General features: G+C 43.6%; 2 protein-coding genes and 1 pseudogene across 2 annotated transcripts in view; 2 read left to right on the top strand and 1 right to left on the bottom strand.

The window, feature by feature from the left end:
• The first annotated feature begins 3,161 nt into the window (after window positions 1–3,161).
• SPMAP2L (sperm microtubule associated protein 2 like) overlaps window positions 3,162–22,502 on the top strand; it is a 65,448-nt gene continuing 46,107 nt past the window's right edge. The window contains exon 1 of the mRNA XM_059924086.1: window positions 3,162–3,627. Within this exon, the coding sequence (XP_059780069.1) occupies window positions 3,162–3,627 (466 nt within the window). The remainder of the gene's footprint in view (window positions 3,628–22,502) is intronic.
• On the bottom strand, window positions 13,244–13,716 carry LOC132366495 (small ribosomal subunit protein uS17-like; annotated as a pseudogene).
• Window positions 17,912–20,129, top strand: LOC132365927 (transcription factor E3-like). The gene is given in 2 exon segments (XM_059922931.1): window positions 17,912–18,217; window positions 18,219–20,129. Coding segments are annotated over 2 exon segments (1,662 nt in total). The 5' UTR covers window positions 17,912–17,990; the 3' UTR covers window positions 19,654–20,129.

The following is a 22,502-nucleotide window of genomic DNA, read 5'->3' as shown; positions in this document are numbered from 1 at the left end:
TATCAAGAAAAACTACAAGACATACTAAAAGGCAAAAAATACAGAAGAGATACCACAAGCACCATACAGAAATGAAGAACATGTTTGGTGGGCTTGTTAAAAGACTGGACATAGCTGAGGAACGAATCTCTGAGCTTGAGGATATCTCAATAGAAACCTCCAAAACTGAAAATCTAAGAGAACAAAGACTAGAAAAAAACAGAACAGAATATACAAGGACTGTGGGACAACTGCAAAAGTTGCAACATGTGTGTAATGGGAAACCAGAAAGAGAGAAAAGAAAGGAATGGAATAAATATTTGAAACAGTGAGTAAGAATTTCTCCAAATTAATGTTGGACACCAAACCACAGATCCCAGCAGCTCAGAGAACACCAAGCAGGACAAATGCCCTCCCCCCCCAAAAAAAAACAGCAACAACAACAAAAAGCTATAGATAGGCATATCACTTTTAAGCTGCAGAAAATCAAAGATGAAGAAAAAATCCAGAAAGAAGCCAGAGGAAAAAACACCTTACCTATGGAGGATCAAAGATAAGAAGTACATTAGGCTTCTCAGAAACCATGCAAACAAGAAAAGAGTGGAGTAAAATATTCACAGTGTTGAGAGAAAAAAAACTGTTAGCCTAGAATTCTGTACCCTGTGAAATCCTTCAAAAGTGAAGGAGAAAAATTTCTTAGACAAAAATTGAGGGAATTTTTTGCCAGTACTTCTGTGTTGCAAGAAATGTTAAAAAGAAATTCTTTAGACAGAAGGAAAATGCTATAGGTCAGATATTTGGACCTACATAAAGAAAGGAACATTGGAAAAGGAATAAGTGAAGGTAAAATTAAAACTTTCATTTGTCTTATTCTTAATTGATCTAACAGATTACAGTTTCTTCAAAATAACAATAGCAACATTATATTTGACTATGTATGCTTATATGTGTGTATAAATGTTATTATGACAGCAATGATACAAGGGATGAGAGAGAGGAATTTGGATTATTTAGTTATTATAAGGTATTCACATTACCTGTGAAGTGGTATAGTGTTATTTGAAAGTAGACTTGGATTTGTTGTTAATGTATATTGCAAACTCTAGGACAACCACTAAAAAAAATAAAAGAAGTTATAACTGATATGCCAAGAAAAGAGAGAAAATGAAATCAAATAAAATGCTCAATTAAAACCACAAAAGGTAGAAAAAGAATGGAAGACAAAAAGAGAAACAAAGAACAAGGACAACAGATAGAAAACAGTAAAAATATGGTAGCTATTAATCCAACTAAATCAATAATCACTTTGAAGGTCAGTGGTCTAAATGCACCAACTAAAAGACAGTAATTGTCAGAGTGGATTAAAAAATAAAAGATCCAGAAACTCACTTCTTGCCTACAAGAAACTCACTTTGAATATAAAGAGACATATAGATTAAAATTATGTGAATGAAGAAAGATACAACACTAATCAAAAGAAAGCAGGAGTAGCTATATTAATTTCAGACAGATAAGATTTGAGAATAATGAAAGTTATCAAAGATAAAGAGGGGAATTAAACCTAAAGCACAAGCAACAAAATAAAAGATAAGTGGGACTACATTAAACTAAAAAGCTTCTACACAGCAAAAGAAACCATCAACAAAATGAGAAAACAACCAATGGAATGGGACAAGTATTTGCAAACCATATATCTGACAAGGGGTTAATATTCAAAATATATAAAGAACTCCTACAACTCAATAGCAGAAAAAATAAACGGGCAAAGGACCTGAACAGACATTTTTCCTGAAGAAGATCTGTAAATGGCCAACAAGTACATGAAAAGATACTCAACGTCACTCCTCATTAGGGAAATGCCAGTTAAACAATGAAGTATCCCCCCAAGCCTATTAGAATGGCCATCATCAAAAAGACAAGATAATAAACGCCAGCTTGGATGTAGAGAAAAGGGAATCTGTGGTACCATTGGTGGGATTGTAAATTGGTACAGCCACTGTGGAAAACAGCATGGAGGGTCCTCAAAAAATTAAAAATAGAACTACCGTATAATCCAGCAATTCCACTTCTGAGAATATATCCAAAGGAAATGAAAACACTAACTCAAAAAGATATCTGCACCACGATGTTCCTAGCAGCATTATTTTCAGTAGTGAAGACATGGAAACAACCTAAGTGTCCATGGATGGGTGAATGGATAAAAGAATTTGTAGTGTATATATATATATATGTATATACATGCATACAAACTTGCACACAATGGAATATTATTCAGCCATTAAAAAACAAGGAAATCCTATCATTTGCAACAACATGGATGGACCTTGAAGGCATTATGCTAAGCAAAATAAGACAGAGAAAGACAAATACTATATGATCTCACTGATATGTGGAATTTAAACAAACACCAAACTCAGAAAAAGGAATCAGGTTTGTGGTTATATGGATTGGGGGGAGGGGGTCGGTTAGAGGAAGGTGGTCAAAAGATACAAACTTCCAGTTATAGATAAATAAGCACCAGGGATGGAACCTACAACATGATGACTCTAGTTAACACTGCTGTATGCATTATAGGAAAGTTGTTAAGAGAGTAGATCCTAAGAATTTTCATCACAAGGAGAAAAAAAAATTTTTTTTATTGTATTGGTATGAGAGGATGGATGTTAACTAAACTTATCGTGGTAATCATTTCACAATACATGTAAATCACACCATCATGCTGTACACCTTAAACTTATACAGGGATGTATGTCAGTTATTTCTCAATAAAACTGGAAAAATAAATTTTTAAAAGAGGGGAATTACATAATGATAAAGAGGTCAACTCTGCAAGAAGATATAATGATCCTACACGCAAGTGTATGCGCTTAGAAACAGACTTAAAGTAAGGGAAGCAAAAACAGCTGATCAGGGGCCCGCCCCCTTTCTCTTTTTCACCTGTCTCCTCTCTAAGGGGCGGGGCCCCAGGTGGGCCCTGGCAGCTTGGCGCGTCCTCTTGGCAACGGGAGAACGTGCAGGGAGGGGCCCAGAGGCGTCGCGCCGCTGCCGCGTCCGGGTTGGGCGCGCTGGGGCGGGGCGCGCTGGGGCGGGGCGCGGAGGGCGGGCCGCCCGCCCATCCTCTCCCATCCTCTAGAAGGCGAGCAGCCTCCGGCCGTCGTCCAGCAGGAGCTTCTGGGCCGCCAATGGAGAGACAAGAGTTTTCCGGTTCTTCTGGGCTGTCCGATGGGCATGACACGGCAGAAATATCCGCTCGCTCCGAAGCCCTCCAGAAGCCCTTTGTAGTCAGGATATTTGACGTGCACAAGCAGCCTGAGGAGTCTGAGGAGCCGGAGTTACCCGAGGAGGCCGACGAGCAAGACCAGTCAGGCGAATCCGAGGCGTGTGCAGAGTCCCACCAGATCCCCGAGCCCCACGAGCCCTATGAGCTCTACCAACCCTGTGAGCCCCACAGGCCCCCCAAACCCCATACACCCTACAAGCCTCATCCACCCCGTGAGGCCTGCGAGCCGCATAAGCCCCAGGGGCCCCGTGCTCCCCGCGAGCCCCACAAGCCCCACGAAGTCGAGTTGCTTCCCAGAGCTAGCGTGATGGTCTCCCCGTCTCTGCTGACCAGATTCCCGCCACGGCTTCCGCCATCTTCCCTGAGAGGTAGGTGTTGGGGGTCCCTCTGGGGGTTCTAATGGGAAGGTTTGCCTGCAAGGACCCTTTTTTTTTTAATATAAATTTATTTATTTACTTATTTTTGGCTGCACTGGGTCTTCGCTGCTGCGTGGGCTTTCTCTAGTTGCGGCAAGCGGGGCTGCTCTTCATTGCAGTGCGCGGGCTTCTCATTGCGGTGGCTTCTCTTGTTGTGGAGCACCGGCTCTAAGCACGAGGGCTCAGTAGTTGTGGCACGCGGGCTCTAGAGTGCAGGCTCAGTAGTTGTGGCTCACGGGCTTAGTAGCTCCACGGCATGTGGGATCTTCCCTGACCAGGGCTCGAACCCGTGTCCCCTGCATTGGCAGGTGGATTCTTAGCCACTGTGCCACCAAGGAAGTCCCCTCATTTTGTTTCAAAGGAGGATAACACTTGTGTCATTTACCTGCTGTTTTACAATGCCCTGTCTTTGGACCTCAAGAAGCTCTGATAGGAAATTGAGACTCTGGTGATGAAACAATCTCTTCACTCTGCTCTCTCTCCACCTGGGGACTTTCTAGCTGTCCTTGACTAGTCACTGTCACTAGCTGTCTTCGATTAATCACTGTCACTTCTTTTTGAAGCCCTTCTTAAGGCTTCTCTACAGTTAGTCATTGCAGTCCTCTGGGTTGCCACTTTGAACATACCTCTATTATAGCACTTAAGATTTTGGGTTATATCACTATCGTTTTCCTCAGCTAAGGGGAGGGATCCTTGAAGGGAGGATAGTTTTCTCAGTGTTTAGCACATGGTGGTGCTCAGTAAATACTATTACATTGTTAAAGATGGAGTAACAAAACACTCATTGAGCAAAAATTCAAAGAGTATGTTTACTAAGTGCTTGCTATATGTTCAGTCATCACCAAGTTCACAAGCTAACAGAGCTGATGGGACTTGGGTATAAACATCCAGCTCACTTATGGCCTCTGATTGATGACTCCACCCAGAACAATTCCTTGTCCACATTGGGCTTCCAGTTCCTTGGCTGACCACGTTTTATCTCATGTTCTCCTTGACTTGTCTTTATCAGCCTTGATTCTATGGTCTGTCATGTCAGTTGCTTACTTACAACATCTTCACCACCCCATTGGCTCTTTGGCTGTTCACCGTACTTCTCCTGGGAAAACCTCAACCCTGGTTAAGCCCACCCATCCACCCTCTGCCTACACCTGAGCAGCTGACTCTTCCTGTACAAAATCACACAATCATACTGACTGCTTTTGTTTCAATTTCATGACCACAAATCTCAGCTGGTCACTTGGCACTGCCTAGCAAGCCCACTTTATTCACCTAATAAATTAGTTCTCCTAATCAGTGAGATGACCAAATGCCTTCTTTACTCTACTCCAGCCTTCACACCTTTGACCCCAAACAGCTGAAGACTTTGCCTCACACTTGAGAAAATAGAAGCGATGTCATGAACTCCCTTATTTTCTTACCACTAATCTATTGCCTTACTCTAATCTGCACCCATGGATTCTGTCTTTTCTCATATTTCAGGGAAGAATTGTGCCCCTTTCTATGAGAAGCAAAAGCTTCCACTTGTGCTTTAGATTCCAATCTTGTCTCCTGAAGACCTTTGTTCCTGCAGCTATCCCCTCTCTCTCCTAACAGCATCAGTCTCTCCCTTTCTAATGAATCAGACCCATGAACATACACACATACTCTAGAATCTTCTATCTTTTTTTTTAACATCTTTATTGGAGTATAATTGCTTTACAATGGTGTGTTAATTTCTGCTTTATAACAAAGTGAATCAGTTATACATATACATATATCCCCATATCTCTTCCTTCTTGCATCTCCCTCCCTCCCACCCTCCCTATCCCACCACTCTAGGTGGTCACAAAACACCGAGCTGATCTCCCTGTGCTATGCAGCTGCTTCCCACTAACTATCTGTTTTACATTTGGTAGTGTATATATGTCCATGGCACTCTCTCACTTTGTCCCAGCTTACCCTTCCCCCTCCCTGTATCCTCAAGTCCATTCTCTAGTAGGTCTTCGTCTTTATTCCTATCTTGCCCCTAGGTTCTTCATGACCATTTTGTTGTTGTTGTTTTTTAGATTCCATATATATGTGTCAGCATACAGTATTTATTTTTCTTTTTCTGACTTACTTCACTCTCTATGACAGACTCTAGGTCCATCCACCTCACTACAAATAACTCAATTTCGTTTCTTTTTATGGCTGAGTAATATTCCATTGTATATATATATGTGCCACATCTTATTTATCCATTCATCTGTCGATGGACACTTAGGTTGCTTCCATGTCCTGGCTATTGTAAATAGAGCTGCAATGAACGTGGTACATGACTCTTTTTGAATTATGGTTTTCTCAGGGTATACGCCCAGTAGTGGAATTGCTGGGTCGTATGCTAGTTCTATTTTTAGTTTTTTAAGGAACCTCCATACTGTTCTCCATAGTGGTTGTATCAATTACATTCCCACTAACAGTGCAAGAGGGTTCCTTTTTCTCCACACCCTCTCCAGCACTTACTGTTTGTAGATTTTTTGATGATGGCCATTCTGACCGGTGTGAGATGATACCTCATTGTAGTTTTGATTTGCATTTCTCTAATGATTAATGATGTTGAGCAGAATCTTCTGTCTTGAAATAACCCTTAACCCCATGTCTTCTTCAGACCCTTCCTCTCACACCATCAGCCCCATTTTTCTGCATTTTCCTGCAAGTCACTGCAGAGCTTGTCAAAAGAGTTATCTGTACTCACTGACTCCTTTTTCTTGCCTGCCATTCTCTCCTCAACCCACCTCGTTAGGTGTCTTTCTCCTCCACTCCACTGAAACTGCTCTAGTTTACTGTCATTCTCCCACCACCAACCCTTGTGTCACGTGTGGATATTTCAGTATAGGTGATCCATTTGCCTTCTTAGTTCTTTGACCGCTTCAGTTTGAATGATGGGATCCTTCACTGCATCTTAGACACCCACTGCATTAGCCTTTGATAATGTCAATTGCTGTATCATTTCCAAAATCTCTGTTTCAAGCACTCTAATCTCTAAGCACGTCTGTCTTTCCAGCTCACTTACTCCTCCTTGTACCCTCTCAATTCTTCAACTTCAAAGGGACCTCTAATCCACTGATGCTATCAACTGTTCATTATATATCACTTACTACCTTATGTCCTTCTGTCTCTCCTTACTCACCTTATAGTCCATGGTCTACCAATGGAATCACTTCCTTGCAAGTATTAGCTCCCTTGTCTCTCCTTCTATCATTCTTGCTTAGTTAAATCCAATTCTTGCCTGCACTTGAAAAGATACAAAAAAAAAAATGATAAGAGAAAACAAACAACTATGTTGACTGATCTTTAAATCCATGACCTTGAACTTCAAGTGTGCTTTCATTGCTCTCAGTGATTGTATGGCAATCATACTACATTTCCCTAATCAATTCATTTGCTAATGTGGAACCTATCAAACTACCAGGATCTATACATATATACTCTACCTTTTGTCCTGTTAATAATAGACAAGCTGTCTTTGTTCTTACCAGAGGCCATTCTCTCAACCTGTATGTTGAATCCTATTCCACCTAACTTTAAGTTCTTTGCCCTTAAAATTAACCCCTCTCTTTCCTGCATCATTTTATTTCCCTCTCCACTGGATCATTCCCATGAGCACATGAACATGCAGCAATAACTCCTAACTTGATGAAACCAAACCTTCCCTTAACCCCATGTACCCCCCCAGGTACCACTCCTATACTCTGCTCCTTTTTAGAGGAAAATTCCTCAGAATAGCTGTTTATGAGTTATTATCTCCATATCCTTTCTTCCCATTCTCTTGAGAACCGACTTAAGCTTTTATCCCCTCTACTTAGCTGAAGTTGCTCTTGTTGAGGTCACAATGACCTCTGCCTTGCCAAATTCAATGGCTAATTCTTCATCCTCATCTTACTTGTTTGACACATTCACTCCCTCTTTCTTGGAAATCTTTCTCTACTTGACTTCTGGGATACCACTTCATTGTCATCCTACCTCATTGAATGTTCCTGACTCAGTTTCCTTTGCTAGATCGTCTTTCTTTTTCCAACCTCTAGGTTGAAGTGGGCGATAGCTCAGTTCTCTCAGATTCTTTAGAACTTTCCTTCCTCCCTGGATGATGTCATCAGTTCTGTGGCTTTAATTGTATGCTGATGACTTCCCAAATTATCTCCAGCCTCCATTTCTTTCTTGAGCTCCAGAGTTTTGTAACCAATTGTCTCTTTAACAACCCTACTCGAATATCTAGTAGAAATGTAAAATTTAACATATCCATAACTGAACTCTTACTTCTGCCCCCAAACTTGTTCTTCCTCCATTGTTCCCCATTTTAGCAAATGGCACCACAATTCATTCATCCAGGTGCTCAGGTCAAAAACCTTGGAGTCATTCCTGACACCCGTTTTTCCCTTACACTTTGCCTCCAAGCCATTAGCAAACCCTAATTTTGAAATATGTCATGACAATGACCATTCTTAACATCCAAGCCTTCATGACCTTTGTAAGCCACTATCATCTCTTGCTTGGTCTGCTGCAGTAGCTTCCACTCTTGCCACATTCATGCCTTCCCCACACCATTTCCACCAGTTCATGGTTCATGTGGCAGTCACAGGGATCCCTTAGAACATAAATTACACACAACTCTCCTGCTCTCACCTCTCCAGAGGGGGTTCTCATCTTGCAGAGTTTGTAGTCTAAAGTCCTAAGTAAGCCTACAAGGCCCACATGATCTGACCTGCCTCTCCAGCTTCGTGTCCCACCACTCTCCCCACTGTCTCTGCTCTGCAGCCACGTGGGCCTCCTTGCTCGCACCTCGATCATTTCACTTGCTTTTTCCTCTCCCAGGACACTCTTCCCTCAAGTATTTGTCACCTCCTTATAAAGGTGTACCAGATCACTCTGCCAAAAATACACTCTTTGGTCTGCTCATGTTTTTAAAGTCCCACACTTCTGTATTCAACTGCCTACTGGACATCTTCATTTGGATGTATCATAGGCATCTCAAACATAATATGCTTTGAGACAGAAGTCTTGATTTTCCTCCCAATCTTGTTCTTCCTTCAGTCTTCCAACTGAAGACTGAAGATTTCCCCTGCACCAAAATCTATTTCTCCCTGATTCCTTTTTCTTCACCCTCAAATCCAATGGAAGTTCTGTTTGTTTTCTTTCCAGACCATTTCCTGAATTCATTCATTTCCTCTGCTACTTACGGTCATTTACGGTCATCATCCCACTCATCCCACTTACAGTCATTTCTCACCTGGATTTCTACGTTCTCCTCCTGAGTAGTCTCCCTGCTTCTGCTCTTGTCCCCTTTCAGGTCTTTACTACCTTAGCCAGAGGGGATATTTTAAAAACCAAATTGGATCACATCTTTCCCTTACTATATTATCCTTCCTGTGGCGTCCCATTGCTCTTAGGATAAACCCAAACCTTTTGTAGGGGTCTCTAGAGCTCCACGGGCTCTCTGACCTCACTCCCTACCACTCTCCCTCCTGCTCACTCTGCCCTAGTCACACTGGCTTCTTTTCTGTTCCCCTAAAAGGCCAGTCCCATACTTGCTCCTGCTTCAGAATCTGCATGGGTGGTTTTCTCTCCCTAGATGTTTATTGTTTTCCTAGGATCATCTCATGGTTAATTCCTGTTCAGATCTCAGCCCATGTTTTGTTTTGTTCTTTTTAATAAATTTATTTGTTTATTCATTTATTTAATTTTTGGCTGCATTGGGTCTTCGCTGCTGCACGCGGGCTTTCTCTAGTTGCAGTGAGCGGGGGCTACTCTTTGTTGCGGGGCACAGACTTCTCACTGTGGTGGCTTCTGTTGTTGCAGAGCACAGGCTCTAGGCGCGTGGGCTTCAGTAGTTGTGGCACATGGGCTTCAGTAGTTGTGTCTCGCGGGCTCTAGAGTGCAGGCTCAGTAGTTGTGGCGCACGGGCTTAGTTGCTCCGCGGCATGTGGGATCTTCCTGGACCAGGGCTCGAACCCGTGTCCCCTGCATTGGCAGGCGGATTCTTAACCACTGCACCACCAGGGAAGCCCTCAGCCCATGTTTTTAAAGGGTGGGAAAGCCTACCTTTTAGAGGGCCTTGCCTGTCTGTGCTGCCCCACAGTAGCCCCCCTGAAGTCCCAGTATAGAAAGTTTTCAGACTTTGCTTTAGAAAGGACTACTTTAAAGCGTCTATCTTCTCAATTTACCTTCTAGATTTTCCTTGTTAAAAATTCCCGTCTTTATATTAATTCAGTAAGTAGGGAGTATATTTATATATTATTTACATAAAATAATGTAAACATTAGGCCATATTTAGTCAGCATGTCACCATGCCCCTCTCACTCAAAAAACATTCCTTCATATGAAAGACGTTTACTGAGAATATACTAAGGCACTCTTCTGTGTCCTGTGAGGGTGTTGAGATGACTGAGACATGGCAGTTTGGTTGTGTGCACATTTAAAAAATGTATATTGGGGCTTCCCTGGTGGCGCAGTGGTTGAGAATCTGCCTGCCAATGCAGGGGACACGGGTTTGAGCCCTGGTCTGGGAAGATCCCACATGCCGCGGAGCAACTAGGCCCGTGAGCCATAATTACTGAGCCTGCGTGTCTGGAGCCTGTGCTCCGCAACAAGAGAGGCCGCGATAGTGAGAGGCCCGCGCACCGCTATGAAGAGTGGCCCCCGCTCGCCGCAACTAGAGAAAACCCTCGCACAGAAGTGAAGACCCAACACAGCCAAAAATAAATAAATAAATAAAAAATTAAAAAAAAAAAAAAAGAGTATTCTTTTAAAAAAAAAAAAAAAAAAATGTATATTGTAGAGTAAGTTCCATCATTCTAACACCTTACTAATGTGTCGTCACTAATCATCACTGTCACTGTTAACCTTTATTGAGCACTTACTATGTTCAGGGCATAGGCACTGAGCTGTAGATGAATAAGATGTGGATCCCATCCTTGAAGGACTGTCAGTGTGATTGGGGAGGCCAAACACATTCTCAACACATCCATGGCATAGAAAGTAAAGTGGACTGGAGTGTCCTATAGGACCGTCACTTCATTTTTCTGAGTTAAATGGCAGTGCTGACCTCTTTTATGGCTTCTGTATTGAATCATAATTAGAAAGGTCTTTTTCTATTTCTAGGTGTTGAAAGAATTCAACATGGGTTTTCTTTTCTTAAACGTTGAAATCTTTGATCCATTTAGAATTTATCCTGGTGTATGGTATGAGTTATAAACCCAACTTTCTTAGTGCCTACTCAGTTGCCAATGCTACCTTGACACAGATGAAATTGGATGAAAATGAACATGAAACATATATTTGAAACAAGAGAAAAAAGTCACAAAAGTGCAGACCGAGGGGGTGTGAGAGGAGACACAGCTTAATAGTTAGCTTGGTGATGTGATATTTTTGAGCTCTAGTTTGCATGGAGGTCCCAGTTTTTGTTGTTATTGAACCAGATGAAAGGGCTTGCCCTCTTCCTGCCTCTGCCTTCTCACCCTCAAGCAAAACCCTTTCCCACATTCTCCTATCTCTTGCCCAAATGACCCTGAGCTAAGGCAGTGGGGAGCTGTGCCTAGGAGAGGACTGAGGAAGAATGAATAGTAGTAATGACTATATAGCTTAATCTGTCGTGTCAGAGAACATCCCAATGTTTGTTGACATGGTCATACCCAGCATAGACCTGGACTGCTTTAAGAGCGGTCTTCAAAACCATAGTGCACCTAAAACAAGCACAAATTTTACTTCAGAAAGCTTTGAGACATAATGTAGGTCTTACCGAAGTACCTTCCAGGGAATTATACCATCTAACACAGAGCAAATCCTGCTGAAATGTTCTTGAGGCACATCTCTTCCCAAGTCCCGGTCACCATGACAGCTGTTCCCCACAAATACCTTTCCTCTTTCTCTCAAGCTGCAGCTTGCCTCTCGCTTGCCCTCCTGTGTCCCCTAGTTCTGTCCTGAGAGGCGTTCCCTGCCTTTCCTTTATAGGTCAGTGGTATCCCGTTCGAACCTGAGGCTGAGCAGTTCACACATGGGCTCCTTAAGGAGGCAGGGTAGAGGGCAAGTGGAGAGTAGTTATACTTTGATATTTCATCCTTATCGTGTTACAAAACGCTTTACTTCTACATGCAGCGGGAATCCCTGTGTAGGAGTGCCTCAGTCCCCACCAGGGAACAACAGCTTTTTAATCATGCTTCCTCCCAGCAGATGGCAGCCTTCCCCATCAGATGGCTTGGAGCACAAGCCAGATCATCCCACTGTTGGCTCCAGGGGCAACAGGAGCAGTGTGGTTTGTTTGCTACGGAATAAAATACAAACATCTAAAGGGCATAACACAGCCATAAAGTTCTGATTATCTCTTAAAGGGAGATGCTATTCATCATCCTGCTCAGAATCCTTTAGAGGTTCCTTCCTGTTGGCCTTAGAATAAGAGCCAAAGTCTTCCAGGGCTCGTTGTGATCTGGCCTCACCACAAATCCTGCTCTCCTTTTCCTTGCTCCCTTCCCTCCAGCCACCCTCAAAGCTGTCTTGCTTCGCCTTTCTCTTAATTTCATCTCAGGGCCATCACACTTGCTGTTTCTTGGCCTGAAATGCTCTGCTTCTCTCATTTCCTTTTCTCCCCTCTCCTATATCTGGCCCTTTCTTGTCTTTCATTTCCACAGGTAGAGTGTTAACTTCCTCCGAAGACACTTCCCTATCTCCCTACACTAGGTGCCCCCTTCCTTCCACGCAGTGAACATCATGCTAGTTTATATTCTTCGGGTACTCACCACCGTCTGAAATTGTTCACCTGCTTATTGTCTGTCCACCTGAAAGACAAGCTGCTTGAGGGCAGGACAGGGACTTTATCTTGACCCTTCTCTAGTCCAAAGCTTAGAACGTCGAGGTGACTTCCGCATAAAAGTCATTCATATGGACATTGTCTAGATTCATCCAGTCGTTATTCAGCTCACGGTAACGTGTCCATTGAGTGTCCTACATATGTAACACCATCTCATTTTATCTTTAAAACAACCCTTTGAAGTAAGTACTATTTGTGTCCCCACTTTGCAGATGAGGGAACTGAGGCAGAGAGGAGGTAGGTGACTTGCCAAAGGCCACACACACAGTAACAGAGCAGAGGTTGGGCCCAGGCAGGCAATCCCACACCCTGCTCCACTTCACCACCACACTTCTACCTGTGCTAGGTACTATGGGTGACAAGGGAAGTAAGGAAGATAATGAGGGGAAGGAGCTCAGCACAGTGCTTGGCACATTGTAAGTGCTCAATAGATATTATAGTGTTTTGTAAATAGTGGGCCTGTCTATTCTATCTATTCAACTGTGTATGTTACGTGCTGTGAGGAGTACAAAATAAAGCAGTCTTTCCTCACGTGTTTACAAGCTTAAGGAAATGATATAGACGTAAGTATAACAAAATATGTAATTATAGCCCAGATGAGTGATGTGGCCTTCAGTCCAACCATAACCAGACCCTCTATCTCTATGTACAATTATCTCCCATTCTTGTATCACCCTGCAAAGTTGTTTTTTTTTTTTTGACTGGGAAAATAATTTTATTTTGTTTGGCACAGTGGGCAGGGGTCCAGTCTTAGAACTTCTGGAATTGCATCTTGGTGCCGGCAGCCTTGGTGACCTTCACATTGAAGCATTCCGTCTTGCTCAGGGGCCAGCCCTCACCACTGTGTAAATGTCACCGATCTGGATGTCCCTGAAGTAGGGGGAAAGGTGCACGGACATGTTCTTGTGGTGCTTCCCGAAGTGGTTGTACTTTCGGATGTAGTGGAGGTAGTCTCAGCAGATGACAGTGATCCTCTGCATCTTCAACTTGGTCACCAAGCCAGACAGGATCCGCCCTCAGATGGAGAAATTACCAGTAAAAGGGCATTTCTTGTCAATGTAAGTGCCCTCAACGGCCTCCTTTGGTGTCTTGAAGCCCAGACTGATGTTCTTGTTGTATTGTGGGAGCTTCTCCTTGACAGTTTCTCCAAGCAGGACCCTCTTCTTATTTTGAAAGATGATCAGTTGCTTTCTGTAGACACGCTCAGTCTGAATGTCTGCCATCTTCCAAGCTGCCTGAAAAAAGGTTCTGCAAAGTATTTTTGTCCTCAATTCACAGATGAGGAATCTGAGACTTGGCATTTGTCTGTGGGCATGTAGTGGTGGGACCAGCATTCAAAGCCCTGTTAGTTTGATCCAAAGCCTGTGAAATACTGCAGTGGCTATACAGGAGAAAAGAATGGAGAATGGAGAAAAGAAGCACTGCTGTTACTCTCTAGGAAAAAGGAGCTGGGAAATATTTTAGGAACAGGGAGTGATACTGGAGTTTTACTCAGGTACATCTGCCCCAAGGATGGATTGGATGTTTGAAATCCTGCCCCTGCCCCCAAAGAAATGTGAATGCTTGAACACTGCTGTGCCCGAGTCATGGCTCCACCCACATACTGGAGATTTCAATTTGAGCGCATAGTTAGTAGGGGAGGGAGCTTGATGCCACTGGAAAGGGCACTAAACTAGGAGGTTACTTCTGGTTTTGTCATAGCTGCATGTCTGTTTCCTTCCTAGTGAAATGAGAATTATAGTGCTGAGAATCTGGATTTTAATACAGCTGCTTAATTTGATACAGCAAGATGTTGCCAAAATGAGATTACTATATATTCTTGAATATAAGGAAATTTGGAAAAACTCTAGCCAATTTGAATAGATAAACTTTTAGGAAGAAAGATAGACAAATGTTTATTTAGAATTGTGTTAATTTAGTTATACCTATAAAATTAAAATAACATTAAAATCAATGATATAATTTAGAAATAGTTCTTATTTCTAACATTACATTTCATGGAAAAGCAGTTTTATTCAACTTTTTCACTTGCATGCTTGACATCACTAGAGTTACCTTTTGAGTAATTTAACACTTTTTCCAGGAAAATCATTTTTATTTCTTAAGTTATTTGAGATAGAAAATTTAAGAGTTTTATTTTAGAAATTTTCAAACACACCCAAAATACAGAATGTTATAGTGTACCCCCATATACCCATCACTTAGCTTTAATAATTATTAACATTTTGCTAATCTCATTTCATCTAGGTATTCTCTTACCAACCCTCCCTACCACACACACACACACACACACACACACACACACACACACACATATTTTTGGGCCTCCTGTAGGACAAGTTTTTTTGTTTTTTTTTTAAATTAAATTAAATTTATTTTTTATACAGCAGATTCTCATTAGTTATCTATTTTACACATATTATTAGTGTATATATGTCAGTCCCAATCTCCCAATTCATTCCCCCCACCCCCTGCTCTCCCCGCTTGGTGTCCATGCGTTTGTTCTCTACATCTCTGTCTCTATTTCTGCCATGCAAACCAGTTCACTGTACCATTTTTCTAGCTTCCACATACATGCATTAATATACGATATTTGTTTTTCTGACTTACTTCACTCTGTATGACAGTCTCTAGGTCCATCCACGTCTCTAAAAATGACCCAATTTTGTTCCTTTTTATGGCTGAGTATTGTTTTTTCTTGAAGGATAAATTTATTAATTTATTGAACAAATACTTTTTGTACTTAACAGCACAGTTCCAGAAGCTGCCTGTTAGTCTGATTCTGCCTTTGCTGGGGAGCCTGTCATCTGCTTGTGCAACATCACTCATGGGCCTCATCAGACAAGTTGTTTTAAAGAAAATACTAGACACCATTTCATTTTGCTCATAAGTATCTTATATGCCTTTCTCATTGCTAAGGACTTTAAAAAACCCATAATTATCATGCCATTATTTACACTTAAAATTTACAATTATTCTTTAATTCCGTCTAATACCCGCTAAATATTTAAGCTTCCTTAATTGTCTCAAAAGTGTATTTTTACAGTTGGCTAGTTTGAATTAGCCCTCAAACAAGGGCCACATATTGTCTCTTCTCTGTTACTCTTTTTTTTTTTTTTTTGGCCGCACTGGGCGGCATGTGGGATCTTAGTTCCCAGACCATGGATGGAACCTGCACCCACTGCAGTGGAAGCACAGAGTCTTAACCACTGGACCACCAGGGAAGTCCCTCTGTTACTCTTTAACACTAACCCTAATCCTCTCTCCCTTTTTAAAACACATTTGTTAGAAACATTGGGTAAAATATCCCATATTCTGAATTTAATTTGTTCTTTGTGACGTCTTTAACTTGCTCTTCTAGCTCCCCTATTTTTTGCAAAGCATATAGATTAAAAGGCTTGCTTAGACTGAAAATAGTTTCAAGCAAGAATTTTTCGTAGGTGGTGCCATGCTTGGGGGCATACGATGTCAGGCTCTGACGTTTGTGTTGGTTCTAAGATTGGTGAGTGAGTTCAGGTGAGGTTGGCTCAACACCTCCATGGTAAAGTTCCCCATCCACCTTTCACCAGATGGTTTCAGCAACCAGTTTCGTTCTTCGCCTAGATTCCATTATATCATTAGGGGTAAGATAGGCACCTTTTGAAGCTGTGTTTGATGCTGTCACTAGAAATTATGTAACAAGCCATCAGAACCCATTCATGTAATGTAACAGAACTTTAAAAAAAAAAATTCATTCTGTAGCTGTACTTTTATCTGCACAACTACCTCATTCTTTGTGTTTTGTGTTTCTATTTTGCTTTTTAAAATGATGTTTAATTATTTAGAGCAACATCCAATGCTTAGGATTACAAAAGCATATCCCCAAGAATAATTATTAAATCTGTTTTAAATTTCTTTACCTCGTCCCTCTTTTTAAATACTGATTTAAATTTAAATTGTAGGGAGAGCTCTATAATTATTTTAGCATTAATTGAAGTTGTTTCAGGCTGATATGTTTTCGTTCCTCATTTCTTGGTTGGGAAAATAAAGTAATTGAGAAAGTGCCTCATAAGATGAGTTTTTATAAGAACTTGCATGCAAGGTAACCTCGTTTCTGAGGAATAATTTTTGGGAACAAAATCTTTCCTTATTCTCAGTTATTTATGGTGCTCTACTGAAAACTTCTTATTTTTTAAAATTTATCATGGTTTCTTGAAACGCATATATCAAGAGTAAAGTTTAAAGAAGGAAGAAAACTAAGAAAATAGGATTCTCTTCACCTTTTCATTCTCAAGTCCTATAATTTATTTTATGTGTGTATAACACCGTTGAGACCTCACAAGAGAAGTTTCTTTCAGCTTTCAATATTAGGAAAAGTTGATGTTTTTTGCTTTCAATGGTAGAATTAGAATGCTCAGATATAACTGTACAAGGCTTTAATTATACATTCTTCATTTTGTTTCATTTTATTTTCCTTTCTCTTCTCCCTCCACTATTTTTCTATCTCTTTCCTTGAATTTTTCATCTTGAAACAGATAATATCCTAATGTAGTGTATGCGTTTATGTAAGCAATCTAAAATCCTTTTAGAAATGAGGGGAGAGTATAAATACATAAGGAAACCAATGAAAATACATGTGAGTACATGATCACAATTAGGTTCTCATTTCATTAATATTAATTTTCATAGTTGGAATCTTTAATAGTAAAATATTGGATTGGCCAAAAAGTTCGTTCGGGTTTTTCTGTAAGCTGTTGGAGAAAAACCCAAATGAACTTTTTGGTCAACCCAATACTTAAACTTTACAATTACTGAAACTTAACAGTTACTTAAACTTTTTTTTATTTACAGAAATTTAAGCATTTAAAATTAATTAATCTTAATTTTTAAATTTTTAGGATTATAGCTACGATTTATTGTGTATTTACTATGTTTTGGGCACTATGCAGATTGCTTTACACGTATTATCTTATTTAACTTTCAGACAACAACCTTTTGTGGTACATGACTGTGAGAAAACTAAGATATGGAGAGCTTTAGTAAACTTGCCCAAGATCAGAGGTTAGAGCCAGGATTTGGTTCTAGGCAGTCTGATTCCAGAGCCAGTGGTCCTATCCATTAAACAATATTATAGTATTCCCTAAACCTGTTTGCTTCAAAAAATACCAGTGCTTGTCCCACCCCCTGAGGTTGTGACTTAACTGGGCTGGGACCCAAAATTTTTAAAAGATTTCCAGGTGATTCTAATGTGCAGACAAGTTTGGAAACCATTGTAATACTGCTTTGCTTGGGACATAGCTAACACAATGGCCACCTGAGAGCTATTCCTTCCTGCCAGTTGATGAGATAACATCAAAAATGTGTTTCTAAAATGAAGCATGAGGCCCGCCCGCGCAGAGCTTGCTCCATGGCTTAGCGGAGGAGGCGGTGGAGAGCGGGGGAGGGGGACTCTTATTTTGTTAGGGGGACCGGGCCGAGGCCCGACCGGCCTGGCAGGGCTCGCCCGGGGCCGGGCGTCATGTCTCATGCGGCCGAGCCAGCTCGGGACGGCGTAGAGGCCAGCGCGGAGGGTCCTCGAGCCGTGTTCCTGCTGTTGGAGGAGCGCAGGCCGGCCGACTCGGCCCAGCTGCTCAGCCTGAACTCTTTGCTTCCGGAATCGGGGATTGTTGCTGACATCGAATTAGCAAACGTCCTTGATCCTGACAGCTTCTACGAGCTCAAAAGCCAACCCCTATCGCTACGCTCAAGGGGGCTCCAGGACCCCTGCCATGTCGTCATCTTCTTCATCGCGGGTCTTGCTGCGGCAGCAGCTAATGCGGGCCCAGGCCCAGGAGCAGGAGAGGCGTGAGCGTCGGGAACAGGCTGCAGCCTCTCCCTTCCCTAGTCCTGCACCTGCCTCTCCTGCCATCTCTGTGGTTGGCGTCTCTGCTGGGGGCCACACATTGGGTCGTCCTCCCCCTGCTCAGGTGCCCAGGGAGGTGCTCAAGATGCAGACCCATCTGGAGAACCCGACGCGCTACCACCTGCAGCAGGCGCGCCGGCAGCAGGTGAAGCAGTACCTGTCCACCACACTTGGGCCCAAGCTGGCGTCCCAGGCCCTCACCCCACCACCGGGGGCTGCTAGTGCCCAGCCACTCCCCGCCCCTGAGGCTGCCCACGCTACTGGCCCCACTGGCAGTGCTCCCAACAGCCCCATGGCGCTGCTCACCATCGGGTCTAGCTCGGAGAAGGAGATTGATGATGTCATCGATGAGATCATCAGCCTGGAGTCCAGTTACAACGATGAGATGCTCAGCTATCTGCCCGGAGGCACCACGGGGCTGCAGCTCCCCAGCACGCTGCCTGTGTCAGGGAATCTGCTTGATGTGTACAGTAGTCAGGGCGTGGCCACGCCAGCCATCACCGTCAGCAACTCCTGTCCAGCTGAGCTGCCGAATATCAAACGGGAGATCTCTGAGACAGAGGCCAAGGCCCTTTTGAAGGAACGGCAGAAGAAAGACAATCACAACCTGATTGAACGTCGCAGGCGATTCAACATTAACGACAGGATCAAGGAGTTGGGCACCCTCATCCCCAAGTCCAGTGACCCGGAGATGCGCTGGAACAAGGGCACCATCTTGAAAGCCTCTGTGGATTACATCCGCAAGTTGCAGAAGGAGCAACAGCGCTCCAAAGACCTGGAGAGCCGGCAGCGATCCCTGGAGCAAGCCAACCGCAGCCTGCAGCTCCGAATTCAGGAGCTAGAACTGCAGGCCCAGATCCATGGTCTGCCAGTGCCTCCCACCCCAGGGCTGCTCTCACTGGCCACAACTTCAGCCTCTGACAGTCTCAAGCCAGAGCAGCTGGATGTTGAAGAGGAGGGCAGGCCAGGCACAGCAACATTTCATGCAGCGGGGGGACCTGCCCAGAGTACTCCCCATCAGCAGCCCCCAGCGCCACCCTCCGATGCCCTTCTGGACCTGCACTTTCCCAGCGACCACCTGGGGGATCTGGGGGACCCCTTCCACCTGGGGCTGGAGGACATTCTGATGGAGGAGGAGGAGGGGGTGGTGGGGGGACTGTCAGGGGGCGCCCTGTCCCCACTGCAGGCTGCCTCCGATCCCCTGCTTTCTTCAGTATCCCCCGCAGTCTCCAAGGCCAGCAGTCGCCGCAGCAGCTTCAGCATGGAGGAGGAGTCCTGATCAGGCCTCACCCCTCCCCTGGGACTTCCCCACCCAGGAAAGGAGGACATGTCAGGATGAGGCCCCGCCTTTTCCCCCACCTTTTCATGAGACTGCCCTGCCCAGGTGTACTGGGGGAAGAGGAGACTGATGAGGCCCCACCCCTGTAACCAAGCAAGGAGGAGGAGTCAGATGAGGCCCCACCCCTTCCCCACAGGACAGGCCAATGCAGGTATTTCAGACGTGGAGAAGGTAGGGACATCAGGGCCTGTCTCTTGCAGAACGCAGCCTCACCCCTGCCCCGTGGGACCCGCCCTTGCCCAGGTGAGGGAAGGAGACAGGATGAGGTCAGCCGCTGGCCCCTAGGGACTGTCCTAGCCATGTTTCCTGGGATAAAGAGTGTCAGGATACTGCTCCATCCCCTCTCTTGGAACCAACAGTCTAGTCTATCCTGGCAAGGAAGAGGAGTCAAAATGGAGGTCCCACCCTGGGGGTTTAAGCCCTGCCCCTTCCCCGTGAACCCTGCCCTGTGCAGGCAAGGAACAGAAGTGAGGATGAGAGCCAACCCCTTTACCTGGGAACTCAGTCCTGGCCTTCTAGCAATGGAGGAGTCAGGCCCCGCCCTTTCCCTATAGGAACAGCCCAGCGCAGGTATTTCAGGTGTGGAGGAGTCAGTAAGATAGGGCAACTTTGTGGAGATCACAGCCCTCGTCTCTTAGCAACATCCCATCCAATCATTCCACACTGCAGGGAGGAGTGGTACTTAAGCTCCCCCGCCTTAACCTGGGACCATTGTGACTTAACCTAGGAGGGCTCTAAGCCGACCTGGCCCTTGAAGAAGGGGGCAGATCTTGAAATCTTGTGGGTTGACATTCCAGACCTAGATCAGGAGTGAGTGAGAGTTAGACCCCCACACTTGGGCAGAGTTTTACCTCCTTTCTTGAAGGGTAGATTGGGGAGGTGATGGAGATAAGGGGGTACTGGGTCCATGTTCCCAGAACCAGCACCCCGGTACTCTTTTTTAACATGTAGAGGAACAAGATGAAGGAAGGGGCCTTTCCAGGGAGTTCCCCAGCCCAGGAACAAGTGGAAGCCTGTCTCACCAAGGCAGAGGCTTAGGGGGAGGATTGCAAAAACATATATACCCCCTCTTTTGTTTATCTGATTTTTTTACTGACCCCCTACTCAGAAGCTAGGTCACCCCCAACCTCTGGCCTCCACCTAGTTCTCCATTTGGAGAAATCTTCCCCATTTCAGAGTTATCAAGAGACACTCCCTGCCCATCCCCATCCCTCCTACCCCATACACCCAAGGTTGTCAGCTTTGGATTGTTGGGGCCGAGTCCCGAGGAGGGTGTACTAAGGGGTCTGTAGGTTTGTGATTAAAATAATAAATGCTAGGCGTGTTTGATGCGCTTTTAACTTTGAAAAAAAAATAAAAATAAAAAATAAAATGAAGCATGAAAGCTCTACCTGTGGGAGAAATTATAGCATGAAAGGGCAAAAGGAAATAGCATAATTCATTCATATTACCAGCATTTGTAGAAGTTATTTTAGGATTGACTCAGCGTTATACTGACTTTGACTTGTGTATATAAAGCTGGAAACCAAGCTTGGTGATGCATCAAAGTCCACAAAACAAGTGCTGTATCTTTCATGAGTGACAGCATGACTGTGTACAAGGGCATTTTTGTAGACTACTCTCCCCTCTTCCTTAGGTCTGAGTCAGTTTAGCCTTAAAAGGAGAGTAATAGAAAATAGCTGAATTCAAAATTTTCATTTACTTTTTTTTTTTTTTTTTAAGGTCATAGCCTATCTCCTAGTGGGCTGTAAACTCCTTGTAAAGAGAAACCATATCTTATAAATTTTGTTCTCTCAACTTTGGCACCAGGCTGCACATACTAGAAACCCAATCAATACCTGATTGCTGTGTTTTCTACAGTGCTCCTACATTGATGCGCTAAAGTTGTAACTAATAATTCTACCATTCATCTACTGTCTGCATCTATTATATGCAGGGTATTTTACATACATGTCACTAATCTTTACACACACCTACCCATTATCCTCCTATCTGAGGAGAGGAAACTGAGTCTCAGAGAAGTTAAGTAATTTGCCCAAGATTGTACAACTGAGTAAGTAACAAATCTGGGGTTTGAGCCATGTCTGTCTGATGCCAGAGCACACCCAGTTTCCTTTACCCCAGACACTCCAGAGGGTGGACTCCCAGGCGTGATTAAAAACTCCCAAGGAGAAACTGTCTGGAACAAGTTGTCATAATGAGGCCTATTATAATACGCCTTTGGATAATTTGGCCTGTATGATCGCCTATATTTTCCCACAGTGAAAAAAAAACTTCTAAACATGAATTTTTTTTTTTTTACGATTTAATTTTATTTATTTTTGGCTGTGCTGGGTCTTCGTTGCTGTGCGCAGGCTTTCTCTAGTTGCGGCGAGTGGGGGCTACTCTTCACTGCTGTGCTGGGCTTCTCATCGTGGTGGCTTCTCTTGTTGCGGAGCATGGGCTCTAGGCGCGCAGGCTTCAGTAGTTGTGGCACATGGGCTCAGTAGTTGTGGCTCGCAGGCTCTAGAGTGCAGGCTCAGTAGTTGTGGCGCACGGGCTTAGTTGCTCCGCGGCATGTGGGATCTTCCTGGACCAGGGATCAAACCCGTGTCCACTGTGCCACCAGGGAAGTCGCTCTAAACATGAATTTTAATTTGCTTCCATTTTGTCTGTTTTGAATAGTTCAGGTGTATCCAGCTTTCTACTGTTAAAGATACCACCATTAACATTTTTGTGCATAAATCTTTGCCCACAATTGGAATTATTTCTTTAGGGTACATTTTTAGAAGTAGAATTGGATTAAGGAG

This window comes from Balaenoptera ricei, chromosome 5 (assembly GCF_028023285.1).
Source record: "Balaenoptera ricei isolate mBalRic1 chromosome 5, mBalRic1.hap2, whole genome shotgun sequence".
NCBI classification, from domain to species: domain Eukaryota; kingdom Metazoa; phylum Chordata; class Mammalia; order Artiodactyla; family Balaenopteridae; genus Balaenoptera; species Balaenoptera ricei.
This window is presented reverse-complemented; position numbering and strand designations above follow the sequence as displayed.